The sequence below is a fragment of the Heloderma suspectum genome, chromosome 9 (genome assembly GCF_057233095.1).
Source record: "Heloderma suspectum isolate Gila_16-S chromosome 9, 16-S_ref, whole genome shotgun sequence".
Taxonomy (NCBI): Eukaryota; Metazoa; Chordata; class Lepidosauria; order Squamata; family Helodermatidae; genus Heloderma; species Heloderma suspectum.
In genome coordinates this window covers 43,526,619-43,553,658 of record NC_139466.1, presented here as the reverse complement: position 1 = coordinate 43,553,658, position 27,040 = coordinate 43,526,619, and the positions used below count along the sequence as shown (strand labels likewise).

Genomic DNA, 27,040 nt, shown 5'->3' with positions numbered 1-27,040 from the left:
AGAAGCAACAATAAGACCCAGACATGGAACAACCGATTGGTTCAAAATTGGGAAAGGAGTACGACAAGGCTGTATACTGTCGCCCTGCTTATTTAACTTATATGCAGAGTACATCATGAGAAACGCCGGTTGGATGAATCACAGGTCGGAATTAAGATTGCCGGGAGAATTATCAACAACCTCAGATACATAGACGATACCACCATAATGGCAGAAAGCGAAGAGGATCTAAAGAGCCTCTTGTTGAGGGTGAAAGAGGAGAGTGCAAAAGCTAGTTTCAAACTCAACATTAAAAAAACTAAGATTATGGCATCTGTCCCCATGGACTTGAGCACGCTCCGGGAGAGAGCGCAGGACACGAAGGCCTGGCGTGCTATGGTCCATGGGGGTCACAAAGAGTCGGACACGACTGAACGACTGAACAACAACGAATCTCCCCTCAGTCTTCTCTTCTCAAGGCTAAACATGCCCAGTTCTTTCAGTCTCTCCTCATAGAGCTTTGTTTCCAGTCTCCTGATTATCTTTGTTGCCCTCCTCTGAACTCTCTCCAGTTTGTCTGCATCCTTCTTAAAGTGTGGTGCCCAGAATTGGACACAGTACTCCAGATGATGCCTAACCAGTGCTGAGTAGAGGGGAACTAGTACTTCCTGGGATGTGGAAGGTATGCTTCTATCAATACACCCCAAAATGGCATTGGCCTTTTTTGTAGTCACATCACATTGTTGGCTCATCTTCAGCTTGTGATCGACAACAATTCCAAGATCCTTCTCACTTGTAGTGTTGTTGAGCGATGTATCCCCCATCTTGTAACTGTGCATTCGGTTTCTTTTTCCTAGGTACAGAACTTGGCATTTATCCCTATTAAATGTCATTCTGTTATTTTCTGTCCAGCGCTCCAGTCTATCCAGATCACTTTTAATTTTGTTTCTGTCTTCCAAAGTATTAGCTATCCTGCCCAATTTTGTGTCATCTGCAAATTTGATCAGCATTCCCTGCACCTCCTCCTCCGAGTCATTAATACAAATGTTGAAGAGCCCTGGGCCCAGGACTGAGCCCTGCGGTACCCCACTCATTACCTCTCCCCAGTTTGAGAAGGTCCCATTGATTAGCACTCTTTGAGTCCGATTCTGTAGCCAACTGTGGATCCACCGGATCGTTGTTTCAGCTAGCCCACTTTGAGCTAGTTTGCTCATCAGGATATCATGGGGCACTTTGTCGAAAGCTTTGCTGAAGTCGAGGTATATGATGTCTACAGCATTCCCACGGTCCACAAGGGAGGTGACTTGATCAAAAAATGATGATCCTTCTGATGAGCTGACACTAGACTGTTTAGAGTATTAATGGTTAATATCAGAGCTGGGAACTGACTGGGAGTCAGCGCAGATGGCAAGAAATGGTATAATCGGGTCATACTGGTATGTCCCAGTTTAGAAAGCCTTCCCTAGCCTGGAGCCCTCGAGATATGTTGGAATGCAATTCCCATCATTCCCAGGTAGCATGGTTTAGAGGGCACCAGGCAGGGGAAGATTGCTTTAGGAGGTACACGTGGCATGAACATTAGAATCCTTCTGGTGCCAGGTTAAACTTGTTCCATTTGCCTGACAATTTAAATTGGGTTGTTTGTCTTATTGTATTGTCTGTCTTTTAATTGTTTTCTTTTATTGTATTTTGTATTTATACAGCTATTTATACACTACCCTATTATCTATAAGGATGAAGGGCAGTTTATATATCCAATGAATGAATGAATAAAATAAAATTAACCATCTTGCTGTCCTAGTTTGGACCAGCTAAAGTTTTAAGACTGTTTTTAAAGGCAACCCGAAATATAATGCGTTGCAAGAATCGAAATGTGTATCACTGTTGCAAGGCTATCCCTGCCCAGAGAGGGTTACAATTGGTTTGTCAGCTTAAGTTGATAAAAGGTGCTTTGAGTCACTGAGGGCACTTGTGCCTCCTGTAAAAATGCTGGATCCAAGAACATCCCCAAATTGTGAACCTAATCCTTTAGGGGAGATGCAGCCCCCTCCAGAATAGGGTGAACATCACTCAGCTGGGCAGACCACCCACCCACTAGCAGCAACCCCTTCTTCTCTGGATTTAGTCCCAGTTTATTGGCCTTCAACCCATTATTGTGCCTTGGCCTTGATTCAGAACACCCAGTAGCCCAAATCAGACATTTGACTGAACATGCGAGGGATAACAATGAGAAGAGGCATGCAGACAAGTTTTGCCCCCAACTTACCCATTTACAGGGCTCCTCTTGAGACCTTCACGTGAAGGCCTCAAGGGGATTTCCAAGTGTGTTCAGCTGAATGCACTTCGAAGCCTCCGTGTAAACAGGAACACTAAGAAAGGAGGGTTGCCAATCGTGCTGCAGAGGTTTCTAGGTGCGTTTAGATGAACATGCTTGGAAGCCCTCTTCAGACCTGCTTGCTGGATGCGTGACGGTCTGAAGAGGAGCCGCTGCACGTCAGGGCCTTGTGGGCAGCACTGACCTGCGTGTCTCTGCACCCTGCTCACTTTTAAGCCTGCACACGTTCAGGCAAACTGTCTCACCTGGCTTTGATAAAAAGAGAGAGAGAGAGAGCTGGGTGTCATCTGGATATTGGTGAAACCTCAGTCTACCTCTTGGGGTGACCTTTCCCAGCAGTGCCCTGTGGAGCCCCATAGAATAACTTCCTAGAGTTAGAGCAATGAGCTCCCAACCTTCTGGAATCGATGAAATATTCATTCATTCATTCATTCACTGCATTTATATCCTGCCTTTTTTCCTCTTGCAAAGAACCCAAGGCAGCTTACATTATCCTCTTCCTCTCCATTTTATCCTCACAACAACAACCCTGTGAGGTAAGTTAGGCTGAGAGTCTGTGATGGGCTCAAAGTCGCCCAGTGAGCTTCCATGGCCGAGTGGGGACTAGAAATCGGATCTCCCAACTCGCAGTCCAGCGCTCTCACCACTACACCAGGCTGGCTCTGGAGTAGTAGTTGCAGAACCTGCACAACACAGTACTGCTGAGAGCTGCTGAGAGGCCCAAGAGAATCAAGAGGTCCATGCCCCCCTGTTCTCCTCTTGGCAAAGGTGATTCCACAGGGTGACTGAGGCAGTTTCTGCTCCAAAACCAGACTTGTAGCCTGACTGAAACTGATCTAGTAAAACTTTTCTGCAGCAGCCCCACAGTCTCTCCCAAGAGAATGCCAATAAAGGAATAAAACCCAGCAGGGAGCTGAAGCCAGTCCAGGATTATCATGTTCAGAAGTTTGTCTCTAAGGCTGAACAGATCCTTACACACCTTCTGTTGATTCAAAAATTCTAATCCTGCGTAAGGCATCTCTCCTCCCTCCCTTTCTCCACCAGAGCACTTGTATTTCCCTGATCTTTCCCTTTATCTTTTCCAATTTGTCTTTTTTGCCGTTCTCCCAGTGTGTCCTGCTTACACTGTATTTTCTCAGCCTTCCTATGTATTGGGACCATAACTAACCCCAAGGAGGCTCAAGCTAGGCTGTGCCACATCATTGTTGTTCAGTCGTTCAGTCGTGTCCGACTCTTTGTGACCCCATGGACCATAGCACGCCGGGCCTTCCTGTCCTCCACTCTCTCCCGGAGCATGCTCAAATACGTATTAATTGCATCAGTGATGCTATCTAGCCATCTCATCCTCTGCCGTCCCCTTCTCCTTTTGCCTTCAGTCTTTCCCAGCATCAGGGTCTTTTCCAGAGAGTTTTCTCTTCGCATTAGGTGGCCAAAATATTTCAGCTTCAGCTTCAGTATCTGTTCTTCCAGTGAGCACTCAGGGTTGATTTCCTTTAGGATTGACTGATTTGACCTCCGTGCAGTCCAGGGGACTCGTCAGAGTCTTCTCCAGCACCACATTTCGAAAGCATCAATTCTTCGGCGCTCAGCCTTCCTTATAGTCCAGCTCTCACAGCCACACGTTACTACTGGGAAAATCATAGCTTTGATTATGCGGACCTTTGTTGGCAAGGTGATGTCTCTGCTTCTTACTATGCTGTCGAGGTTTGCCATAGCTTTCCTCCCAAGGAGCTTCTTTTAATTTCATGGCTACAGTCACCGTCTGCGGTGATCTTGGAGCCCAAGAAAATAAAATCTGTTACTGCTTCCATTTCTTCCCCTTCAATATGCCTGGAAGTGATGGGGCCAGATGCCATGATCTTTGTTTTTTTAATGTTGAGTTTGAAACCAGCTTTTGCACTCTCCTCTTTCACCCTCAACAAGAGGCTCTTTAGATCCTCTTTGCTTTCTGCCATTAGGGTGGTATCGTCTGCGTATCTGAGGTTGTTGATAATTCTCTTCCCCATTAGTATATTGGACACCTTCCGACCTGAGGGGCTCATCTTCTGACGTCATATCTTTTAGCCTTGTGATATGTTCCATTGGGTTTTCTTGGCAGGAATATTAGAGTGGGTTGCCATTTCCTTCTCCAGTGGACCACATTTTGTCAGAACTCTCCACCATGACCTGTCTGTCTTGGGTGGCCCTGCACGTCATAGCTTATGGCTTCACTGAGTTATGCAAGCCCCTTCGCCACAACAAGGCAGTGATCCATGAAGGAGGGAGACAGGAGAGCACTCTTCAAGTCCTTGAAAGGTTGTCACAGAGAGGAAGGCCAGGATCTCTTCTCAATCGTCCCAGAGTGCAAAACACGGAATAATGGGCTCAAGTTACAGGAAGCCAGATTCTGGCTGAACATCAGGAGAAACTTCCTGACTGTTAGAGCAATACGACAATGGAACCCATGACCTAGGGAGGTGATGGGCTCTCCCACACTGGAGGCATTCAAGATGAGGCTGGACAGCCATCTGTCAGGGATGCTCTGACTTGGATTCCTGCATTGAGCAGGGGGTTGGACTCAATGGTCTTGTAGGCCCCTTCGAACCCTACTATTCTATGATTCTATTACCTCCTCCCACATATACCTACCTGGACACTAAGATCATCTTCTAAGGTCCTTCTCCAGGTGTCCCCTCTGAAGGAAGTGCACGGAGTGGCCTTTCACTGATGGCGCCCTGCTTGTAGAACGTTTCCCCCAGAGAGGCTCACCTGGCACCTTACGTTGTCATCTTCTTGATGCGAGCTGATGACCTTTTAATTTCCCAGGCTTTAATCTTAAGTATTTTTTAGCGTTTCTAGATCTTATGTTACTAATGTTATCCACGTTGCTGGTTTTAATTTGGTTTTCTGATGTGGCTGATTTTATTCTATTTTAGATTATTTTTGTGTGTCTTATTGCTTTAAATGGTTATAATTTTTTACTGTAAACCACCCAGAGAAATTACATTTTGGGGCTGTATATAAATATTGTTAATGCATAAATAAGTAGATAGATAAAGGTACTGTGGTTTGACTGTGGGATCCAGATAGGAAAGGGCAGGCAGGTTTTTTAAGGAGTGAAATCCAGCAGTCCAGCAAATCCAGGGTGGCGGTTTTTGTGTCCTTAGCTAGGATGTACTTTCATCCAAGGCACAGGTCAGTTTGGAAGCAACTTCTGGCAGGTGGCAGTGGAAACCTCTGTGATGAGGTTCTTCCAGCTGTACTCAACCTGCAGAATGGGAGAACAGGAAGCAGGTAGATGGAAAGAAGACAAGAGAGCCTGTCCAAATGCCTCTAGAATCAGACAACCGATTTGGACAAGAGAACTTGCCCAATTGCCTCTAGAATCAGGCAACTGATTTGGACAGGAGAGCCTGTCCAAATGCCTCTAGAATCAGGCAACTAGAATGGGAGAACAGGAAGCAGGCAGATGGAAAGAGGACAAGAGAGCCTGTCCAAATGCCTCTAGAATTAGGCAACCAATTTGGACAAGAGAGTCTGTCCAAATGCCTCTAGAATCAGGCAACCGATTTGAGCAGGAGAGTCTGTCCAAATGCCTCTAGAATCAGGCAACTGATTTGGACAAGAGAGCCTGTCCAAATGCCTCTAAAATGGGAGAACAGGAAGCAGGTGGATGAAAAGAGGACAAGAGAGCCTGTCCAAATGCCTCTAGAATCAGGCAACCGATTTGGACAAGAGAACCTGTCCAAATGCCTCTAGAATGGGAGAACAGGAAGCAGGTGGATGGAGAGAGGACAAGAAAGCCTGTCCACCTGCCTCTAGAATCAGGCAACTGGAACATTCACTGGAGGGGTCCACACATCTCTCTCTCCCTGGCCACTGGTGGAGACTGGCTGCACTGGCTGGGTCTTGGTCTCATTCACCCAAGGGGAATTTTAGGAGAGCCGAGGTTGCAATAGGGAAAGCGCGTGTAACAGGCCTTCACCTGTACCTATTGCAGCATTTCCCAACCTTGTGCCCTCCAGATGTGTTTGACTACAACTCTCATTCCCCCCCCCCCCCGGGCATGTTGGCTGGTGATGATGGGAGCTGGAGTGGAAAAGTTGCCCTAAGGTGCCACATCTTAGGGCACCAGTTTGGGAAAAAGTTACCTATATCATAATGCTGAATCACCCAGTGAGCCCGTTAAGTTTCTGTGTTTACCTGTCCATCCTTTCTCACTCCATGGCTGAAGTTCAAAGAGATTTCACATGGCCTGGCCTCCTGTTTTTTTATTCCCCTTCCTTTCCCTCCCCTAATCAAACAAGCATCCTTAAAGCTAATAATGGGAAAAATGAGAGAAGTCACTGGGGGTGGGGGATACGAGAAGAGCTGCTGAGAGCTGGTTGTGTTAAAAGAACTTGCTGAAATGTCGCATTAATGCACTCGAGCCCCATTATGTTCCTTTCCTTAGCCGCCAAGGGTCTTGGGTGTTATAGCCAGGTTCTAATAAGGGCAATTACAAGGTTGGGTTTTTTTTGTTTTTTTAAATGTGTGGTTGTTTTTCAGGCCTGTGCCTTATCGTCACGCCATGCATCCTGAGAGAGGGAGAGCATTATTATAAGAGAAAAGCCTCATAATGACTTTTATACAAGCCCTTGATTGCAGGTTGTTGATGTGATTTTGCTGCTGGAGGTCAACAGTGTCAAACAAAGAGCACAGTTGTGTAATGCCAGGAGGCTCAGAGGAGGGTGAAGGCAGAGGAGTGGGTGGGAGTTCTTGCTGTGGGCTCAACAGTTGCCTGGGATACAGCCGGATAAGGATTGTCTGCAAGGAGCTCTTCTCGAAAACTGGGCTGATTGCTGGAATCAGAGGTGTCCCACAAGGTGCATCAAGGCTTGCCAGTGTGGGACCATAGATTTAGTAGGGGTCCGTAACCAGTATCCCCTGGGACAAGTACAGCCTCCTGAGCAATGCCATCTGCCTCCCAAAAAGAGGTTGTGCCAGTGAGACTCAGCAACATACCATTCCGGGGGAAGAACACTGGGTCTTGCTGCCCATCAGAGTGGCCTTCTGGCAAAACTAGTTGCTGATGAGTGGGACAGAGGGTTGGGTTTGGAAGCACAAGTTCCCAGTTCCGCCATGAAGCATAATAAAGCATCTTCCACAATTTACTTATTTATTATTAATATTTGTATAGCACCTTTCACCAGGGCAGTGTACAACAATTTAATCAGTAATACATAAAAACAATAAACCCATATTAGAACATTAAAACAGCACTGAAACATTAAGACCATGACTCACAATTTAAAAGGCCAATTAAAACATGTCTTAACACCTTTCCAAAAAGCTGAGAGAGTGGAGACCAATCTGAGCTCTCAAAGAAGAGCATTTCACGATTCGGGAGCAGTGCAGGAGAGAGCCCTTTTATGCTTGCCCAACAAGCATGTGAGATGGGGTGTCCTCAGAAGGGCTCTCCTACAGATCTTAATAACCAGACAGGTTCATGACGATACAGGCAGTACCTCAGACAGCCATTTACTGTTCTCAGGTAGCCATTTAAAGCTTTAATGTTGGCGGCGGGGGGTGGGAATGCAGCCTGAAGGCCACGTGCAGCCTGCTTGCCTCTTTTGTGCCACGCCACTGAAAATGTTGTGGTACAGTGGCAGCAAGAAAAAAATAGCCTGCTTTTAAAAGCCAAAAGGGCAGTTTGCTGCTGAAACCCAACAGCATGGCAGCAGCGGCAGGAAGGGACTATTTTTAAGCAAAATAGCCTCTTTTCTCCCTACTGCCTGCTTTTAAAAACAGGCTGTTGTGGGTGGTAGAGTAGTGCAAGGGTGCAGCCTCAGGTGGGGCCCCTGGATGTTGCCCATCTCTGCTTTAAAAGCAGTTTGAATTGAGCCCTTAACACAATTGGCAACCAGTGCAGATCTTTCAGTATAGGGGAGACATGATCACAGTACTATGCCACCAGCCTAACTGCCCCATTGTAGACCAATGGAAGCCTCCAGACTCTCTTCAAGGATAGCCCTATGCAGAGTATGTGCCAGTACGCTAACTCCAATGTAGCCAAGGCAAGAATAACTGTAGCCAGATCAGATTGATTCAGAAAGGGTCACAGCAGTACACGAAACACACTTTTTGCCACTGCTGCCACCTGAAAATCCAGGGACTGTTTAGGATCAAGGAGCTTTCCCAAGCTACGAACCCGACCTTTCAGAACAGGTGGAATCCCAATCCTCGAGCCAGGCTTCCTCCTGACCAGCTTCATCTCTCTCTTGTCTGGATTCAATCCCAGATTTTTTTCCATCCTCATTCAGCCCATGGTCACACCCAGAAATATTCAAAAATATTGACTGTTCGCTTGGAGTTAGGCAACAAAGAGCAGCAGAGCCGAGTGTCTTGCCCCTCGTCATGAGCCCCAACGCCTTCTCAGCAAAAGACCAGCTTGCAATGGATTCTGCACACACACACCCCACAGTCACCCTCTTCCCCGATGCACTTGCAAAAGTGAGCAGTGGCAGCAGGGCTGGATTATCCATTATGCCCAATAGGCACAGTGCCTAGGGCCTACAAAACTCCCAAGGGCCTATGAAAAGTTTGGACCCTACAAAAAGATTCCATTCAATTAAAGCAAGTTATTGTTTGATTTAGCAGTTTACTCATACAGGTATAATATATCTTAAGTAAATACAAATTAAACATTAACTTTCCAACTCTTTTTGTTAGCAAAATCAAAGATTACACCTTCAGGGTTTTTTTTAGCAAAAGTTCATTTCCGATTGAGAGTAGTGCAAGTGAAGATAGTCCTTTTTGTCCCATGGGTGACCTAAGATAATTCTTTATATATTTCAGCTTTGAAGAAGAGTGCTGCCCTTCACAACTTGTTCCAAAAATGGCAAGACATATTCTAAAGTCACTGTTGACATTTGTAAAACTTGTCACGAACTTGTCAGTTGTTTCTGCAATGGATATCCTGTTTTCATACATACGTGGGAACCATAGGAATTCATCAGTCAGTATATGTTTGAGACCTGATGGACAGGTGTCTATTAATGGCCTTGCTCTAGAGGCCACTTCATCACTGGACATAGACCCATCCACAAGAAAACTAAACCTTTCATTAAGTGTGGCATATGCTGCTTGCCATCTGCCCAACTCAAGGATAAGTTTATCTGTTACAGGATAGAAGGGCAGTGTCTGGAATTTGTCACCAGCACTCAAACCCAAGTCAGTATTATCCATTCCAACTTCGTTAAACAAACAGGGTCTCGGCTGTTTGCGTTGTGTGGTCTCCTTGCAGTTGGATGGCGTGAGTCCTTTTGCAGCAGCATTCTCATTGGCTAATGGCTAGGCAAGACCCTTATGTCCTGTCCTAATTGGTCAGTGTTCCAAACAGTTTGAAAATTGATAGGGGAAAAAAGGGATTACCACCTGCTACCAGAAATTGCTACCTGGCAATTTTTCCCCTTCCTGGAGACAAAGGATAGGACCTCTATGGGCCACCGTAATAACATTTCTGATTAGTTCTGGTATGTAAGAGCAGTTGGTGGCCACAGCACAGGTCAGGAGGAGGACAGAAAAGTCCCAGAAAGTTTAAATGGAAAGATATGAATGTGGGGGAGTATCTGGGGACTCTTGGCTATTGTTTTGGGGTTCCCTGTGGATATTTTGGAAGCTAGAATCTTTCCAGTGCTCTGCCCCACAAGCCCAAGGTAACACACACACACCGCCCCTGTGTAAAGATCTAAGATTATGGGACCTGTACAAAGTAAATATTTATAGTTCTATCTTGGGGGGGGGGGGCTATAATTATGAGTGTGCCTAAATCCTACAAAGACTTTAATCCAGTCCTTAGTGGCAGAGAGGGATTGGTGGATGCAGGAGAAGGCTTTTAGAAGACTCACCCATTACTAAATAATATGTGGAGGGGAAAGCTAAGAAAGGCATGCACTTTTGGAAACAGCCATGTGCCATAGCAATGATTGATTGTAAAAATAAAGCTGTCGAGAATGTTAGATTTCTGCCACTCAGAGCCAGCATCAAGCCATTATTAATACTGGATCCACCCAAGCTATGCACCGATTTCCTCCATTTGTGATCTGGAAGTATCTTTGTTTGAGGATGCCAGGGATATGACTACCCAACATGAGGTGCAGGAACAAGGGCCTAGGTTACTCTTCCATGAAGTTGATACTGATTGATGGATGTTAAGCAGAACCAGGAGGCTTGTCAATAACCACTTGCCTGTGGCAGGGAAGAACTGACTCCAGGCCAGCAGGTAGCCTGGAAGGTTTTGGAAAATTGGGTGGTATACCACAAAGCCTGTTAGGCAATTGATGGGCAATTTGCATTTAAGATTATTGATGGCTGATTGGCAAGACTGTGATATAGCATAGGCGGGGACCAAAGCCATATCAGTCCCATCTCCCAAACACGGTTGCTGGCGACAGGGCGATGGTGCTGATCCTCTTCTTGCGGATTCTTTCACTTTTTGCTCATTTCCCCCGATTTCTGTTTCTGACCTCTCCTTTTCAATCCATTACTTTGTTCCCTCAAGCCTCTTTCCTTCAGAAGCCAATAATGCCTGATGTGTACCTTGGATTCCTCCTTTTCCTCTGGTTCTTTTCTCTCCTGCTTAGTATGTCCACCTCTCCAGTTCTTTAAAAAAGCTTTGCTTTGGCTAATTATCATCTTTTCTCTTTGCTTCCTTTTTTTTCTTTTTAAATTTAATTTATTTAAAAATATACTTGGCTTTGCTTTTTAAAATAAACTCAAATCAGCTTACAAAAGAATAATAAAATATAATAAAATACATGAAACACAATAAAACAGTTCAAGACACAATAAAATTAGTTCAAATTACTAAAATAATTTTATACATTAAAACCAAGCATGGGATAAAACAATTCAGTATAAAAACAGGGAGACAGAACTTTAACCCACATTAAAAGCTCAGTGAAATAGAAAAGGTCTTGTAGCTTGCCTCAAGTTTAGTTTCTTGAATCTTTTGCCCTTTCTCAAGCTCTTAAATGGCTCTCTAATAGTTGTCTTCTGAATCGTTTTGGGTCTTGTTTTTGATTGAATAGTTTAACCAAAGTATCTCTGAGCTGGATTTCAAATGCTCTTCTCTCCCAAGCTCATTTCTCTGTACCTCCTCTTAGACTTGCCTCTGCTTTTGACACTGTGCATCATGCTCTTCTCCTGTCTTCACTGTGCTCCCTGGATTCTCTGGGTTTGTTCTTTCTGGTTCCAGTCATACCTTTCTAGTTGAAGGTTTCAGGTTAAAAATTAACAGTTCTCTCTCTTTGCCACTTTTTCACTATCTAATGATTATCATTCTAACTTAGCTGCCCTGCTTCTTTTTACCTTAAATATTCTCCCTGTTGGCTCTGTTATTTATTCTTTTGGTTTCCAGAATCTTTTCTGTGCCTCGGTTCTGTTTGACTGATTGCACTCCTCCTTCCTTGAGTGAGATTTCTGATGCTTTCCGTGCTATTTCCCCCTGAATGACCACCACTCCGCCGACTCTATTATTATTATTTCTTCCTCCTCCTCCTCCTCTCTCTCTCTCTCTCACACACACACACACACACACACACACACGTGTTCTTGTCTCCCTATTGAAGCAGCTAAATCTCTGGTTCACTCACCCATCGACTTCCCTCCTTTCTGTTCTCTCAAACATCTTCCTTTGTATCGAATCTTATATAAGACCTAGGGGATCTCCACACCTGAAGTTTATTGCGCGTTCATGGTTGCTCACTCACTGAATTATCCGGGTCCATTACATGACGTTGTCGTTGTCCAGTCATTATTCCACTATTTCCCGTGTTTTCCTCAAATGGAAAAAAATGGGTATTTTTCCAGATATGTGCAAACATAGCGCCATGTCCTCCCCATGTATTTCTCCTCTAGCATGAATGAAACACTGAGTGTGGTTGTTGGGGGCATGGTCATGACGTCAAAGGTGCTGACGAAGGTCTGATGGGCGTTCAGCCTTCCCACTCCTGCGCCATTTTGGCTCCTCGCCATTTTCAGCCTGCCTGTTCAAAACAGAGCGGCAGAATGGCAGAGCGGCAGCGAGCGGGGAGCAGCAGAGGGGCTGAGCAGCAGGGACTGGCCAGAAGCATGGAAGAGGGAGGTGGGGCCCGGGGAGATAGGTGGGGGGCTGTCCGCGTGTCAGTCCCCGTCCACCAGTAATTTGCAAGGGGAGAGAAAGGGGAGGAACCCAGGAGCAAGTATCGCTGAACCTGGAGCGTGTGTAATGCCTCTTCACGGAAATATAACGCTATGGGAATGGCCATCTACAGAGAAGGAAGCGCATGTAAAGGGAATCAGTTGTGATCCTGCATTTAAAATGGAAACGGAAAGCCCAAATTTAAATGCAGGATTTTAGGCTGGTGTCGAAATCTCCCTAATATCTTCTGATTTTTCACAGTCATCCTGTTATTCCTAGGCATGGGGATGGGGCAAGAATTTGACCATGGATAGCCCTGCTCCAGTTGTGAACAGAATTGAGGCAGGCACATTCACAGAGTGGGGTTGAGTGACTGACAGGTTCCCCCTTCTAATCATAGGGCACATTTTACCGTGGGCTGCAATCATGCTGCTTTGGAGAAGGGGAAGGATGGGACCATGAGATGGCTTTAAACTGGAAAAAAGCCTTAAACTGGTTTTCAAGCATCATAACTCCATAGCCCCTGTACATATTTGCAGGCTTCTTGCCTGGGGACAGCTCTATGATGTGTGCCATTTTAATACAAATTGCCCAAAAAGTCACAGGGGGAGGGAAGGGGAAGCAAGGCAATCCCCCCCACCAATACATTTGAGAGCTCCCTTTACACATAAACCAAACTTTGTACGTTTCTTACTTAGGGACACGTCTAGGCTGTCTTATTTTCAGAACAATAGTCCACAAGGAACATAGGGGTATCTTCTTTTGGAGGCTCTCAAAATGTCAAAGCTGCACTTGCAGAAAATCCCCTGCAGTTATTGTTGTGAAATTTGGCAGGTTTGATCCCCTCAGAAGGAGTGAATATTCCTGGAATGTTCATCTAATTCCACTAAGAAGTAAAAAGGTTATCAGCAGTTCCTTTAAAAAAAATCCAGATATAAAGACCCAAAGCACCAAAACACACACACCAACCCTGTAGCTATTTCTCTGACATTACACTACATTGGCATGTGTAATCCCCTCCTGTGGGACTACTATACCTGAAGCGATCATCCAGTTCTGACAAAGAGAAAAAAGTAATAACCATTTCTGGATTTTCCATAGCAGTGAAAGGGAAGCATGAAGCCTTGGATTTGTGAACCTCGACTTAGGTTCAATACCGAGTTGAAGCAGACAGACTCCGCATTGGTCCAAGCTGAATCAGGACATTTTCTGAAGCACTGAATTGTGGTCCAACTGCAAGCTGGGGGTCGATGCACACCTCTAATAAGAATTCCATGGAAACAGTATATCTTGATTTCAGCAAAGCATTTAACAGACTCTCCCATACTATTCTTCTTGACAAGATGGTAAAATGTGGGCTGGACAAGAGCACTGTTATGTGAATCCAGAGGTAGTTGTGTAACTTTTCACAAGAATGCTTATGAAGGGCTCTGTGTCAACCTGGAGGGAGGTCTTGAGTGGCAGCCATAGGCCTGTGTCTTAGGTCCTGTGCTGTTTAGCTTTTTTATAAATGACTTGGCTGAGAGCATAGAGGGGATGCTTATTAAATTTGCAGATAACGGAGGGATTTGTTGTTGTTGTTGTTGAGTCGTTAAGTCATGTCCGACTCTTCGTGACCCCATGGACCATAGCACACCAGGCCTTCCTGTTCTGCGCTCTCTCCCAGAGCGTGCTCAAGTTCATATTCATTGCGTCGGTGATGCTATCTAGCCATCTCATCCTCTGCCGTCCCCTTCTTTTGCCTTCAATCTTTCCCAGCATCAGGGTCTTTTCCAGAGAGTTTTCTCTTCTCATTAGGTGGCCAAAATATTTGAGCTTCAGCTTCAGTATCTGTCCTTCCAATGAGCAGGCAGAGCTCATTTCCTTTAGGATGGACTGATTTGACCTCCTTGCAGTCCAGGGGACTCGTAAGAGTCTTCTCCAGCACCACAGTTCGAAAGCATCAATTCTTCAGCGCTCAGCCTTCCTTATAGTCCAGCTCTCACAGCCATACATTACTACTTGGAAAACCATAGCTTTGATTGTACGAACCTTTGTCAGCAAGGTGATGTCTCTGCTTCTTACTATGCTGTCGAGGTTTGCAATAGCGTTCCTCCCAAGGAGCAAGCGTCTTTAATTTCATGGCTACAGTCACCGTCTGTGGTGATCTTGGATCCCAAGAAAATAAAACCTGTCACTGCTTCCATTTCTTCCCCTTCTATATGCCAGGAAGTGATGGGGCCAGATGCCATGATCTTTGTTTTTTTAACGTTGAGTTTGAAACCAGCTTTTGCACTCTCCTCTTTCACCCTCAACAAGAGGCTCTTTAGATCCTCTTTGCTTTCTGCCATTAGGGTGGTATCGTCTGCGTATCTGAGGTTGTTGATAATTCTCCCAGCAATCCTAATTCCTACCTGTGATTCATCCAACCCGGCGTTTCTCATGATGTACTCTGCATATAAGTTAAATAAGCAGGGCGACAATATACAGCCTTATCATACTCCTTTCCCAATTTTGAACCAGTCGGTTGTTCCATGTCCGGTTCTTACTGTTGCCTCTTGACCCTCGTACAGGTTTCTCAGGAGACAGGTAAGGTGGTCTGGTACTCCCATCTCTTTCAGAATTTGCCAGAGTTTGTTGTGATCCACACAATCAAATCCTTTAGCATAGTCAATGAAGCAGAAATAGATGCTTTTCTGGAATTCTCTTGTCGCTAGTTCCTCTGCCTCTTCAAAACCCAGCTTGTACTTCCAGTAGTTCTCAGTTCACATACTTCTGAAGCCCAGCTTGTAGGATTTTGAGCATCACCTTGCTGGCATGTGAAATGAGCGCAACTGTATGGTAGTTTGAACACTCTTTGGCATTGCCTTTCTTTGGCATTGGAATGTAAACTGACCTTTTCCAGTCTTGTGGCCATTGTTGAGTGTTCCAAATTTGTTGGCATATTGAGTGCAGCACTTTAACAGCATCATCTTTTAGGCTCTTAAATAGCTCAGCTGGAATACTGTCATCTCCACTAGCTTTGTTGTTAGTAATGCTTCCTAAGGCCCACTTGACTTCACTCTCTAGGATGTCCGGCTCAAGTTCAGTGACCGCACTATCATGGCTATCAGGGACATTCAGATCTTTCCTGTATAGTTCTTCTGTGTATTCTTTCCACCTCTTCTTAATCTCATCTGCTTCTGTTAGGCCCCTGCCTTCTTTCTCCTTTATCATGCCCGTCTTTGCACAAAACGTTCCCTTGAGATCTCCGATTTTCTTGAAGAGATGTCTAGTATTTCCCATTCTGTTGTTTTCCTTGATTTCTTTGCATTGTTCATTTAAGAAGGCCTTCTTATCTCTCCCTGCTATTCTCTGGAAATGTGCATTCAGTTGGATATATCTTCCCCTTTATCCCTTGCTTTTCGCTTCTCTTCTTTCCTCAGCTACTTGTAAAGCCTCCTCAGACAGCCACTTTGCTTTCTTGCATTTCTTTTTCTTTGGGATGGATTGAGTTGCTGCCTCCTGAACAGTGTTACGGACCTCTGTCCATAGTTCCTCAGGCACTCAGTCTATCAGGTCTAATCCCTTAAATCTATTCCTCACCTCCGCTGTATATTCATAAGGGATATGATTTAGGTCATACCTGAATGGTTTAGTGGTTTTCCCTATGTTCTTCAGTTTAAGCCAAAATTTTGCAAGAAGCAGCTCATGATCTGAGCCACAGTCAGCTCCAGGTCTTGTTTTTACTGACTGTATAGAGCTTCTCCATCTTTGGCTGCAAAGTACACAATCAATCTGATTTCGATATTGACCATCTGGTGATGTCTATGTGTAGAGTCGCCTCTTGTGCTGTTGGAAAAGAGTGTTTGCTATGAGCAGCGTGTTCTCTTGGCAAAACTCTATTAGCCTTTGTCCTGCTTCATTTTGTATACCAAGGCCATGCTTGCCTGTTATCCCGGTGATTTCTTGACTTCCTGCTTTAGCATTCCAATCGCCTTTGATGAAGAGGACATCTTTTTTTGGTGTTAGTTCTAGAAGGTGTTGTAGGTCTTCATAGAACCGATCAACCTCAGCTTCTTCGGCCTCAGTGGTTGGGGCATAGACTTGAATTACTGTGATGTTGAATGGTTTGCCTTGGATTCGTACTGAGATCATTCTATTGTTTTTCAGATTGTACCCCAGTACTGCTTTTCCCACCCTTTTGTTGACTATGAGTGCTACTCCATTCCTTCTAAGGGATTCTTGCCCACAGTAGTAGATATGATGGTCACCTGAATTAAATTCGCCCATGCTTGTCCATTTTAGTTCATTGATTCCCAAGATGTCGATGTTCAATCTTGCCATCTCATGTTTGACCACCTCCAGCTTACCTTGATTCATTGATCTGACATTCCAGGTTCCTAAACAATATTGTTCTTTACAGCATCGGATTTTCTTTTCACCACCAGACACATCCACAGCTGAGTGTCCTTTCGGGTTTGGCCCAGCCGCTTCACTCTTTCTGGCACTACTTGGAAATACCCTGTGCTCTTCCCCAGTAGTATATTGGACACCTTCCGACCTGAGGGACTCATCTTCCGGCATCATCTCTTTTAGCCTTGTGATAGATTCCATGGGGTTTTCTTGGCAAGAATACTGGAGTGGGTTGCCATTTCCTTCTCCAGTGGACCACATTTTGTCAGAACTCTCCACCGTGACCTGTCACTCTTGGGTGGCCTTGCACGGCATAGCTTATGGCTTCACTGAGTTACGCAAGCCCCTTCACCACAAAAAGGCAGTGATCCATGAAAGTGTAAGGGAGGGATAGCTAATACTATAGAAGAAAGAATCAAGATTCAAAACAATCTTGACAGGCTGGAGCATTGGGCTGAAACCAACAAGAGATAAATGTAAAGTTCTGCATTTAGCTACCAAAATATTCAAAGGAACAAGTTTATGATGAGGGAGGCCTGGCTTGGCAGCGGTACTGGTAAGGGATCTGGAGACAAGTCCTATGAGGAACAGCTGAAAGAGCTGGGTATGTTTAGCCTAGAGAAGAGAAGGTAAAGAGCAGATATGATGGCAGTCTTCAAATATCTGAAGGGCTGTTACACAGAAGATGGAGCAGATTTGTTGAGGCAGGACTAGAACCTATGGGTGGAAATTGCAGGGAAGTAGATTTCAGCTAATACTGGAAGAAATGTCCTAATAGTATGAGCTGTTCAACAGTGGAATAGACTGCCTCAGGAGGTGGTGGGCTCTCCTTTGCTAGAGTAGAGGGTGGATCACCACCTGTCAGGGATGCTGTAGCTGGACCCTGCTTTGCAGATCCTGCAATGAGCAAGAGGTTGAGCTAGATGATCTCTGAGGTACCTTCCAGCTATGAGTACAAGACTGCCTGCCCATTGCTGTTTAGTCTTCTTTTGTGCTTTCTGCACTGGCTCCCTCTTCTCATATTCTATGTCAATTTCTATTCATTGCTCTTTCTTCTACTTACCTATCTGTTCTGGTCTCTGTCCATGCCTCTCCATTCTCTTTTTGCACCTCTGGTTCTCCATAAAACCAAAGATACTTCCTCCGTTTTCCAACTGCGCCCTTACTTTTTCTTCCTCACCGCACCCCAGAGCTTCCTGAACGTCTACCATCTGTCTGGCTCCTTCCAACTATGTATTTAAAGCCACCTCTTCACACAGGCATTTTCTAATGGAACTTAGATATCTTTCGCATTTCTTGTCTCATTTACATTGTAAGCCTGAAGACAAAGCCCTTGTCCTATATTAGCTTTATGTAATGCACCAAGTCTTTTAGACACTCCAGAAATAATAATAATAATAATTATTATTATTATTATTAGCAACAGCAACAATTATTGTTATCAGCAACCCATCGCTGCAGAGGGAAACATCATCCCAACAGAGTATAGACGCGTAGATCTCAAGAATGATTGTAAGGTGGACACAAGATAAATGTGTTTAGCATCTACTTTGAGTGTCTCGTAGCTGGCAGGCAATGCTGGCTGGCTCCTTGGCTCTCCCCAGCACTTCTTGGCATCCCAAGCTCCACTCTCTGTGAGGGCAAGCTAAAACTTGCTTTGTGATTAGTAAATGAGCAAGGCAGCTCCAGCAGGAGGGTACAGTTGCACTCCTGCCCTCCTTGCGGGCTTCCCACAGGCAGCTGTGTGGCCCCCATGTGAACAAAATGCTGGACTAGATATAGGCCTTTGTTCTGAGTCAGCAGGGCTCTTCTTATGACATTCTGTATACAGCCTCCTGAAGCAGTCCCAGGGCGTGAGCAGGGAATGAGGAGCATCACTGGGAAAATGTCCGAATGCTATCTTGTTTCTCACACATCTGAGCAGTGGCTCCATATGATTAGGAAAGCAGAGAGGGTTGGCAATGGGACCATACAACTGGCACAACTAGAGATGGGGGGTAGGGGGAAAGGGTCCCTTGGGAGCTGCATTTTTTCCCAGGGGCTCACTTCCCTTGGCATGCTAGCAATGCCTCAGAGAGGGAAGGGAGATCTGATCATATATGCTTGCAGAATGCATCTCAACTGGATTCCAACCTATATTTTGTGGTTCCCCATTTCCAGCTTGGTTTCTGTGTTAGAGCGTGGTGAGGCAAAATCTTTTGGCAGGGTCATCTGGAGATAAATAGTGGGGGGAAGTTTTACTTGCTTGATTGTCTATTCTAGTTGTGCTTCCATACAGTTCCTCACCTGCTGCCTACTTCATCCCTCTCCTTCATCCACTCTGTCAGCTCTCTTCCTACTCTCAAGATCCTTATTTCCTAAGATCTCTGCCCACTCAACCTGCCCCTACACATCTCCAGTCACTGGGGTCTGTGTGAGGCTTTTAATCACAGACACATTTTCCTTTCCCTTACCAAAGCTGTATTGTGTGCATTCTGATGTTGAAAGCATTGTTTCCTGAGCTGCCCAAATGTTTGTGAATGTTCCATGACACCACATCAGCTCAGCCAATTGCTGTCAGAGGCTTTACCACCATAATCACTCTACAGTATAAGTTGTTGTTGTTCAGTCGTTCAGTCGTCAGTATAAGTAATAATAAGCAAATGGGCAATTGCCATTCCCAGGAGAACTGGCAACTCTCTTTACACTGAAAGACTCCCCACAAAAGTAAAGTGTACAACACTTGGAGTGTTGTTATCTTGTGTCCTAGATTTCAGGTTGTCCATTGAGCTGAGTGTGAGAAAAGCCAACTCTTATGCAGGGTTGTAAATTCCACTGTTCAGTCACACGCGCGTGCGCGCGCGCACACACACACACACACACACACGGCACAGAATTCAGCACCCACAAAATCTTAGCCTTCATTTTCAAAACATGTTGTGGCCCAAAAGACAGATAATGTTCTTGACATGTGGGCAGTGCCTGGTGAAACTTTCAGAATTTGGAGGGCCAATGTTACAGTGGTTAGGTGATGGGTATACCTGTTTGCCCCCGCTACTGACTAGCAGAAGCGGGGTGTGTGTGTGTGTGCGTGCAAAATTGACATATGTAAATTGTCTTTGCTCTGCATAAGAGCAGTGTCACAAAATTTTGTTTTCATTTGTACAGATACAGATTACCTGCCTGGAAATAGTAGTAGCAGTAGTAGTAGTAATAATAATAATAATAATACTCCTTCTTTGCTCTACTGAAATGTTTCTCCAGTTTTTATTTCTGATCTAATGATGCTCTATGGCAATGAAGCAGTTGATGTTTTCCTCTCATGGTTTGCTCTAATCTCTTTAGGTAAACAGAAGTACCTCTGTGCCAGCCGGAATGACTGCACCATCGATAAGTTTCGAAGGAAAAACTGCCCTTCCTGTCGCCTGAGAAAATGCTATGAAGCGGGGATGACTCTCGGAGGTAACGTCTGCTTGATTTAGGAATATTCGATTCTTTACAGCATGCTTGCTTTGCTATGTATGTATCATGTATCTAACGAAACTGGAGATAGACAGTATAGATAGGGTCCCAGCTGTTGCAATCATGCCCTTTATCAGAGTAGCTTTACACAGAGAGTGTATTAAATTTGTGTCCTACTTTGATGACCTTTGGACAAGCTCACATCCTTATCTCAGTGGACCAAAGGGACTTCCAGCCAAGATCATAAAATCTCATTCCATTCACTGAGGCAGGATCTATTTTATTTATTCATTCTTTCATTTAAAATGATGTTTTGGCTCTCTTCAAGGGTAAACAAACCCTCTCAAGGATCTAAACTTCCCCAAAGAGATTAACCTGTATGATGGATGAATAGAAGCCTGTGATCACGGCAAGTGTCTGTGTTTGGTAAACCAAGAACGGGAAGGTGTTGTGTGAGACAAATCAGAGAAAAGAACTTTCAGGGCTGGTCATAGAATAGTAGTAGTTATAGAATAGTAGGGTTGGAAGGGGCCTACAAGGCCATCGAGTTCAACCCGCTGCTCAGTGCAAGAATCCAAGTCAGAGCATCCCTGACAGATGGCTGTCCAGCCTCGTCTTGAATGCCTCCAGTGTGGGAGAGCCCACTGCCTCCCCAGGTAATTGGTTCCATTGTCGTATTGCTCTAACAGTCAGGAAGTTTTTCCTGATGTTCAGCCGGAACCTGGCTTCCTGTAACTTGAGCCCATTATTCCGTGTTCTGCACTCTGGGATGATCCAGAAGGGATCCTGGCCTTCCTCTCTGTGACAACCTTTCAAGTACTTGAAGAGCGCTATCCTATCTCCCCTCAGTCTTCTCTTCTCAAGGCTAAACATGCCCAGTTCTTTCAGTCTCTCCTCACAGGGCTTTGTTTCCAGTCCCCTGATCATCTTTGTTGCCCTCCTCTGAACCCTCTCCAGTTTGTCTGCATTCTTCTTAAAGCGTAGTGCCCAGACCTGGACACAGTACTCCAGATGAGGCCTAACCAGTGCTGAGTAGAGGGGAACTAGTACTTCCCAGGATTTGGAAGCTATGCTTCTATTAATGCAGCCCAAAAGAGCATTGGCCTTTTTTGCAGCCACATCACATTGTTGGCTCATATTCAGCTTGTGATCGACAACAATTCCAAGATCCTTTCTCACTTGTAGTGTTGTTGAGCCACGTATCCCCATCTTGTAACTGTGCATTTGGTTTGTTTTTCCTAGGTGCAGAACTTGGCATTGATCCCTATGAAATGTCATTCTGTTATTTTCTGCCCAGCACTCCAGTCTATCCAGATCACTTTGAATTTTGTTTCTGTCTTCCATAGTATTAGCTATCCCGCCCAATTTTGTGTCATCTGCAAATTTGATCAGCATTCCCTGCACCTCCTCCTCCAAGTCATTAATGCAAATGTTGAAGAGCACTGGGCCCCTGACTGAGCCCTGCAGTACCCCACTCGTTACCTCTCCCCAGTTTGAGAAGGTCCCATTGATAAGCACTCTTTGAGACCGATTCTGTAGCCAACTGTGGATCCACCAGATCGTAGTTTCATCTAGCCCACTTTGAGCTAGTTTGCTCATCAGGATATCATGGGGAACTTTGTTGAAAGCTTTGCTGAAGTCGAGGTATATGATGTCTACAGCATTCCCATGGTCCACAAGAGAGGTGACTTGATCAAAAAATGAGATCAGATTCGTCTGACAGGACTTGTTTTTGACAAATCCATGTTGGCTTTGAGTAATCACGGCATTGTTTTCAAGGTGCTTCCAGATGGATTGCTTTATCATCTGTTCCAGGGTTTCCCTAGGGATTGATGTCAGACTGACTGGTCTGTAGTTCCCAGGTTCCTCCTTTTTACCCTTTTTGAAGAGAGGGACAACATCAGCCCTCCTCCAGTCATCTGGCACTTCCCCCGTCCTCCATGATTTCTCAAAGAGAATAGACGGTGGTTCTGAGAGTTCTTCTGCCACTTCCTTTATTACTCTAGGATGCAGTTCATCTGGCCCTGGAGATTTGAACTCATTCAAAGTAATTAGGTGTTCCTTGACCATATGCCTATCGATCTCAAGCTGCAATCCTGCCCCTTCAGCCTGTACTTCGCCTTTGCCAGGGGGCGCATAGACCCTCTTTTGGGAGAAGACTGAGCCAAAGTAGGAACTGAGCACCTCTGCTTTTTCTTTGTCCTCTGTTATCGTTTTGCCATCCTTATTTAATAGCTGAACCACCATTTCTTTCCTCTGCCTTTTACTATGCACGTAGCTGAAGAAAGCCTTTTGATGTTTTTAGCATTCCTCGCTAACCTCAGCTCGTTCTCAGCTTTAGCCTTCCTGACACCATCCCTGCAATTCTGTGCTCCCTGCCTGTACTCTTCCTTTGTTACTTGGCCTTCTCTCCACTTCCTATATGTGTCCTTTTTTGCGTTCAGGTCATCTCTAAGCTTTTTGTGAAGCCGCATTGGCTTCTTCTGTTGTCTTCCACCTTTTCTTCTTGTTGGAATTGTTTGTGATTTTGCCTTGAGAATTTCCTTTTTTAAAAGCTCCCACCCATCTTGGACTCCTTTTCTCATTAGCGTCGCTTTCCATGGGACCTTACTGATCATTGTTCTGCGTTTATTAAAATCAGCTTTCCTAAAATCCCGGGTACACGTTTGACTACACTCGGCTTTTGCTTCCCTTAGAACCAAGAACTCAAGTACAACATGGTCGCTTTCCCCCAGAGTTCCTGTAACTGCTACTTTATCCACGAAGTCATCTCTGTTGGTTAGGATCAAGTCAAGGATAGCCGATCCTCTAGTTCCTTCCTCTACTTTCTGTAGGAGGAAGTTATCCACCACACAAGTCAGGAATTTCCTGGAGGGGCCATGTTTTGCAGAATTTTTCTCCCAACAAATATCGGGGAAATTGAAGTCCCCCATTAGTACTACAAGTCCCCCATTACTACTACAATGGTCCTATCATGAGAAAGTTCAAGACACTGTCTCAGGCAGCAAGCTTGTGGAAGGGTTTAGGAGTAGCAGATGTTGGACAAAATATGTCTCTTCTGGAACTCTTTAGCTCATACAAAGATAGTAGAAGGTAGTACCGGACCTGTGGACTGCATGTGGATAAATACGAAGCTGCTTAACCTTGAGTCTAGACCTTGGTGCAGCTAGTCTAGTGCTCTCTGCTCACAGTGCTAAGTGGCAGCATCGCTCTCAGGCAGAGGGCAATTTCTCGTAGCCCTGCCATCAGATATCATTTCAACAAGATACTGAGGGCTGAATACAGGCCCTTTCTACACACAGTGCATAGTGAGCTATCAGTGTGGCCTCATTACTTATAAAATGAATGCATAGGGTAGAGATGTAAAATTTCCAGAAATGTTGATGTCATGAGGGGTGGGGGAGGAAATTGCAGGGAGAATTTTAAAATATGCAATACTTTTCTCTTTTTTTAGCCCCCTTTACAGATCTAAAGTCACTTAGAGAGCAACCCTACATCCCCTAGACGGTATCTGAGTGAGATAGGATTTTGCAGTTTTCTAGCTCTGAGCTCGTAGCCAGGAAACCGTGCTCCCACCCCTTTCCCCTTCTCCTCGTAGCTGGGGTGGAGAGAACCACATCGGCTGCCCCTCTGTGCCTGTCCATGCTTGCAACACAAAGCATGGACAGGGTGAAAAGGGGGCATTCCTGTGGGTGGAGCGGGGAGGAGATCACGGAAGCTGTTTTAGACAGCTTCCTATGCAGTCTCCAGCCCCGTTCCTGCCCCCTCCTTGAACCAGCATTTAGAAATCGGGTGTCTGAGGCAAACTGCAGGGCAGCCAGAGCACAAAAGGAATCCTCTCCTCCGTGCTTCAGCCACACTACACTGGATAGGTGGTCACCTCCAACTTCAGAGGAAGTCAGAGGTGACCATCTATCTCAATAGAATTGCGCCTTTAGTTGCTTTAGTAACATAAAATGTGTTATATATAATTTGCTTTACTCAAAAGTTATCACTTACACGAATTAGCATAAATACAACCAAAAAAATTCCAGAATTTGAGCAGATGATGGAACCAAAGATGCCCGACAATCCATGCACCTTAGATGGAACAGATTTAACAAAATCCCTACATCCCTAAGTAAGAGCTTATGTAGTTGGGGAAGACTCTCTTACCTATTAGGAATGGTAATCAAGTACATTTCACTTTAGACTTTTTAACCAATCTCAACCTTTTATTTGAAGGGTGATATTTTATTTCCTTTAGTAAATAATTCTTCTGAATAAACATCTTAATTTTTGTTGCTTTGGAAAGTTGTCTCTAGTGTGGAGTCAGTCCCATGCCCATGCCATAGGAACCAGACCATTGAGTTTCTTTTAGGTATAGTGAGTATATATTAGTGTTAGTGAGTATATATTAGTGGCAACAGTTAAAGGTTTTGTAGCTGAAGCAGCATTCCCTAATGGTGAGGTCTAATTGAGAACTTTATTAAAAATGGTGGCAGTGAATTCCATAGACACAAGCCTCAACTTTTAAAAACAATAATAATCAGGTGGGATAACCCACGTGGTGTCCTGTCGCATGTGGTAACAGTGGTGGGATAACCTGCAATGTTTCTCTCACAAGAGGGTTTTAGAACCACATTCATTGACTGCCACAGCATCTAACTAGAACAAGCCCAGAAACACAGGACTCTAGAAAAAACTGTCAAGAATGCACATTTTCTTCACATATTATGGTATGATTATTCTAATCACATGTTGGGAAATGAGCATGTCTTGGAGTGTCCCTAAATGTCTATCAGTAAAAGATACATTAGTTCAATAACTGGAATAAGAAATTGAAGAAATAACTATCCTGGATATCTTACCGAAAGGATTAAAAAAACATTCCCCCATAGCTTCAAAACATCCAGAAATTTTACATGTCTCATCTCACATCAAAGTCTTCCTATTATGTGGTTTACAGGAATCATCTTGGGGGAGTAAAGATCAGGTATATGAACACCTTGTCTGACACCAACATGTTATTCATCATTCCAAAAGGAAATATTTCATGATCCAAAGTTTAATTTCTCCCAATTTTTCAGGGGAAAAGAAAAAAGTCTTTGGGGAGAAAAATGTGTGTGTGGGGGGGTCCTTAATTTCTTTCCTGCCAGACCTTGACATCTCTAGTCTGGAGTCAGACCATTGGCCCAGGACGATGTATTCTGACTTGCAGTGGCTCTCCAAGTTTCCAGCAGAGGCCTTTCTCAGCTAGGGCCACAGAGTGGTAACCTGGTACCCAGGACAAAACATGCTTTGGGGGCTCTCTTCCTGCAAACACCTCCCAAATGCTGGCAGTAGAGAAGATAACATATTTAAGTACATGGAATATTGACCTAATAAATATTGTATAGGTTAGTGTGTAGTATTGCTGTGGGTGCTGCGGCTTAGTCCTCCATACCACACCTCCACATTGAGGGCTGTTGCTTATCCCAAACCAACAGTCCTCAACCTAGGAATCATTGCAGCATTCCAGCTCACCCTTAGGGAATTCTGGGAATAAGCTTCCTATTTGCCTCCATCAAGCCACTGTCCCGAACGTCAAAGGTGAACACTTGGATGGGCAGAGAGCGGGGCCACCATATTTAAAGCAATATATGTTGATTTTTTTCTTGGGTGGAGGAAGGAGCAGGAGACGGGGGTGGGGGGAGAGAAATGGTTCATTTTATTATTTCAGGATATGTGTGGACTACCAGGCACATAAGGGTCTGAATGAGTTAGTAGTGTGTATATTTAAAGTTATTTTTAAGAAGGTCATGTGTCTCTGTGTGTGCGCGTGCGCATGTGCATGTGTGTGCGCACGCGCGCGCGTGTGTGTGTGTGCACGCGCGTGTGTGTGTGTGTGTGTCAGAGAGAGAGCACAGCAGCAGCAGCCAGCCAGCATTCTAATCTAGACCTAAAAGGTAGGTTATTGTTCCCTCTTTCGGGGGGACATTTTTCCTTTTCTTTTTTTGTCCATCTTACAGTACAAGCCTATACATGTCTACTCAGAATTAAGCCCCATTGAGTTCTGTGGGACGTACTCCCAGGTAAGTGTGTATAGGGCTGCAGCCTTGTTCTCTTGTCTGGCTTTCCTTCCATTTCTTAGTTGTCGTTGCTCAGACATTTTTTCCCCTTTGGGGGATGTTCTCTGAATGTGAAAGGGGTAGATTTTTGATGCTCAGACCTTGCTTATTCCATGCTTACACTTGATTTCTCAGAGACATGGAGAGGAGGCTGTGGGGCTTGGGAGAATGATCATGTAAAGAGATGCATTTTTGGATACTCAGAAGTTGGTGGCCATGATTACCAGCATGTTTTAATGCTTTTCTGTGTGGCTCTGGGATGATGATGATTTAGCAGCAGCAGCATCTCTGAGTCCCCTTTTGCAGTGGGTTGCTTCTGGGTTCCAAAGGCTGCTTTTCTGTGTGGTTCTGAGGATATTATCATCATAATCTGGTGAGGCTATGTGGATTCACCCCCCATTGTTTTGCAGCCATTGAATTCTCTGTGCAATGGGAATTGTTCCTGGAACAGGAGAAAGTGGGTCCAAAGGAGTGCTTTTGTGTGGCTATGTGAATGCCCCCACATTTTGCATTCATGATCTTAAAGTTCATGCACCTCAGTTTCCCCTTTCTGTGGTATGGATTGCTCACGGTTGGAAATTCAAAAGACTGCTCCTCTTTTGCCAAGTCCTTGGCTCCACCTTCTGCCCCGCCAGACAGATTGGCCACCAACCACCACCAGTTAAGTCTCCTATGCTGCCA

The 27,040-nt window shown here is 44.9% G+C and overlaps 1 protein-coding gene across 1 annotated transcript in view; it reads left to right on the top strand.

Annotated features, from left to right (window-relative positions):
* AR (androgen receptor) overlaps nt 1-27,040 on the top strand; it is a 297,520-nt gene that overhangs the window by 184,587 nt on the left and 85,893 nt on the right. Inside the window, exon 3 of the mRNA XM_084814267.1 lies at nt 20,154-20,270. Coding sequence (XP_084670393.1) covers nt 20,154-20,270 — 117 coding nt within the window. The remainder of the gene's footprint in view (nt 1-20,153; nt 20,271-27,040) is intronic.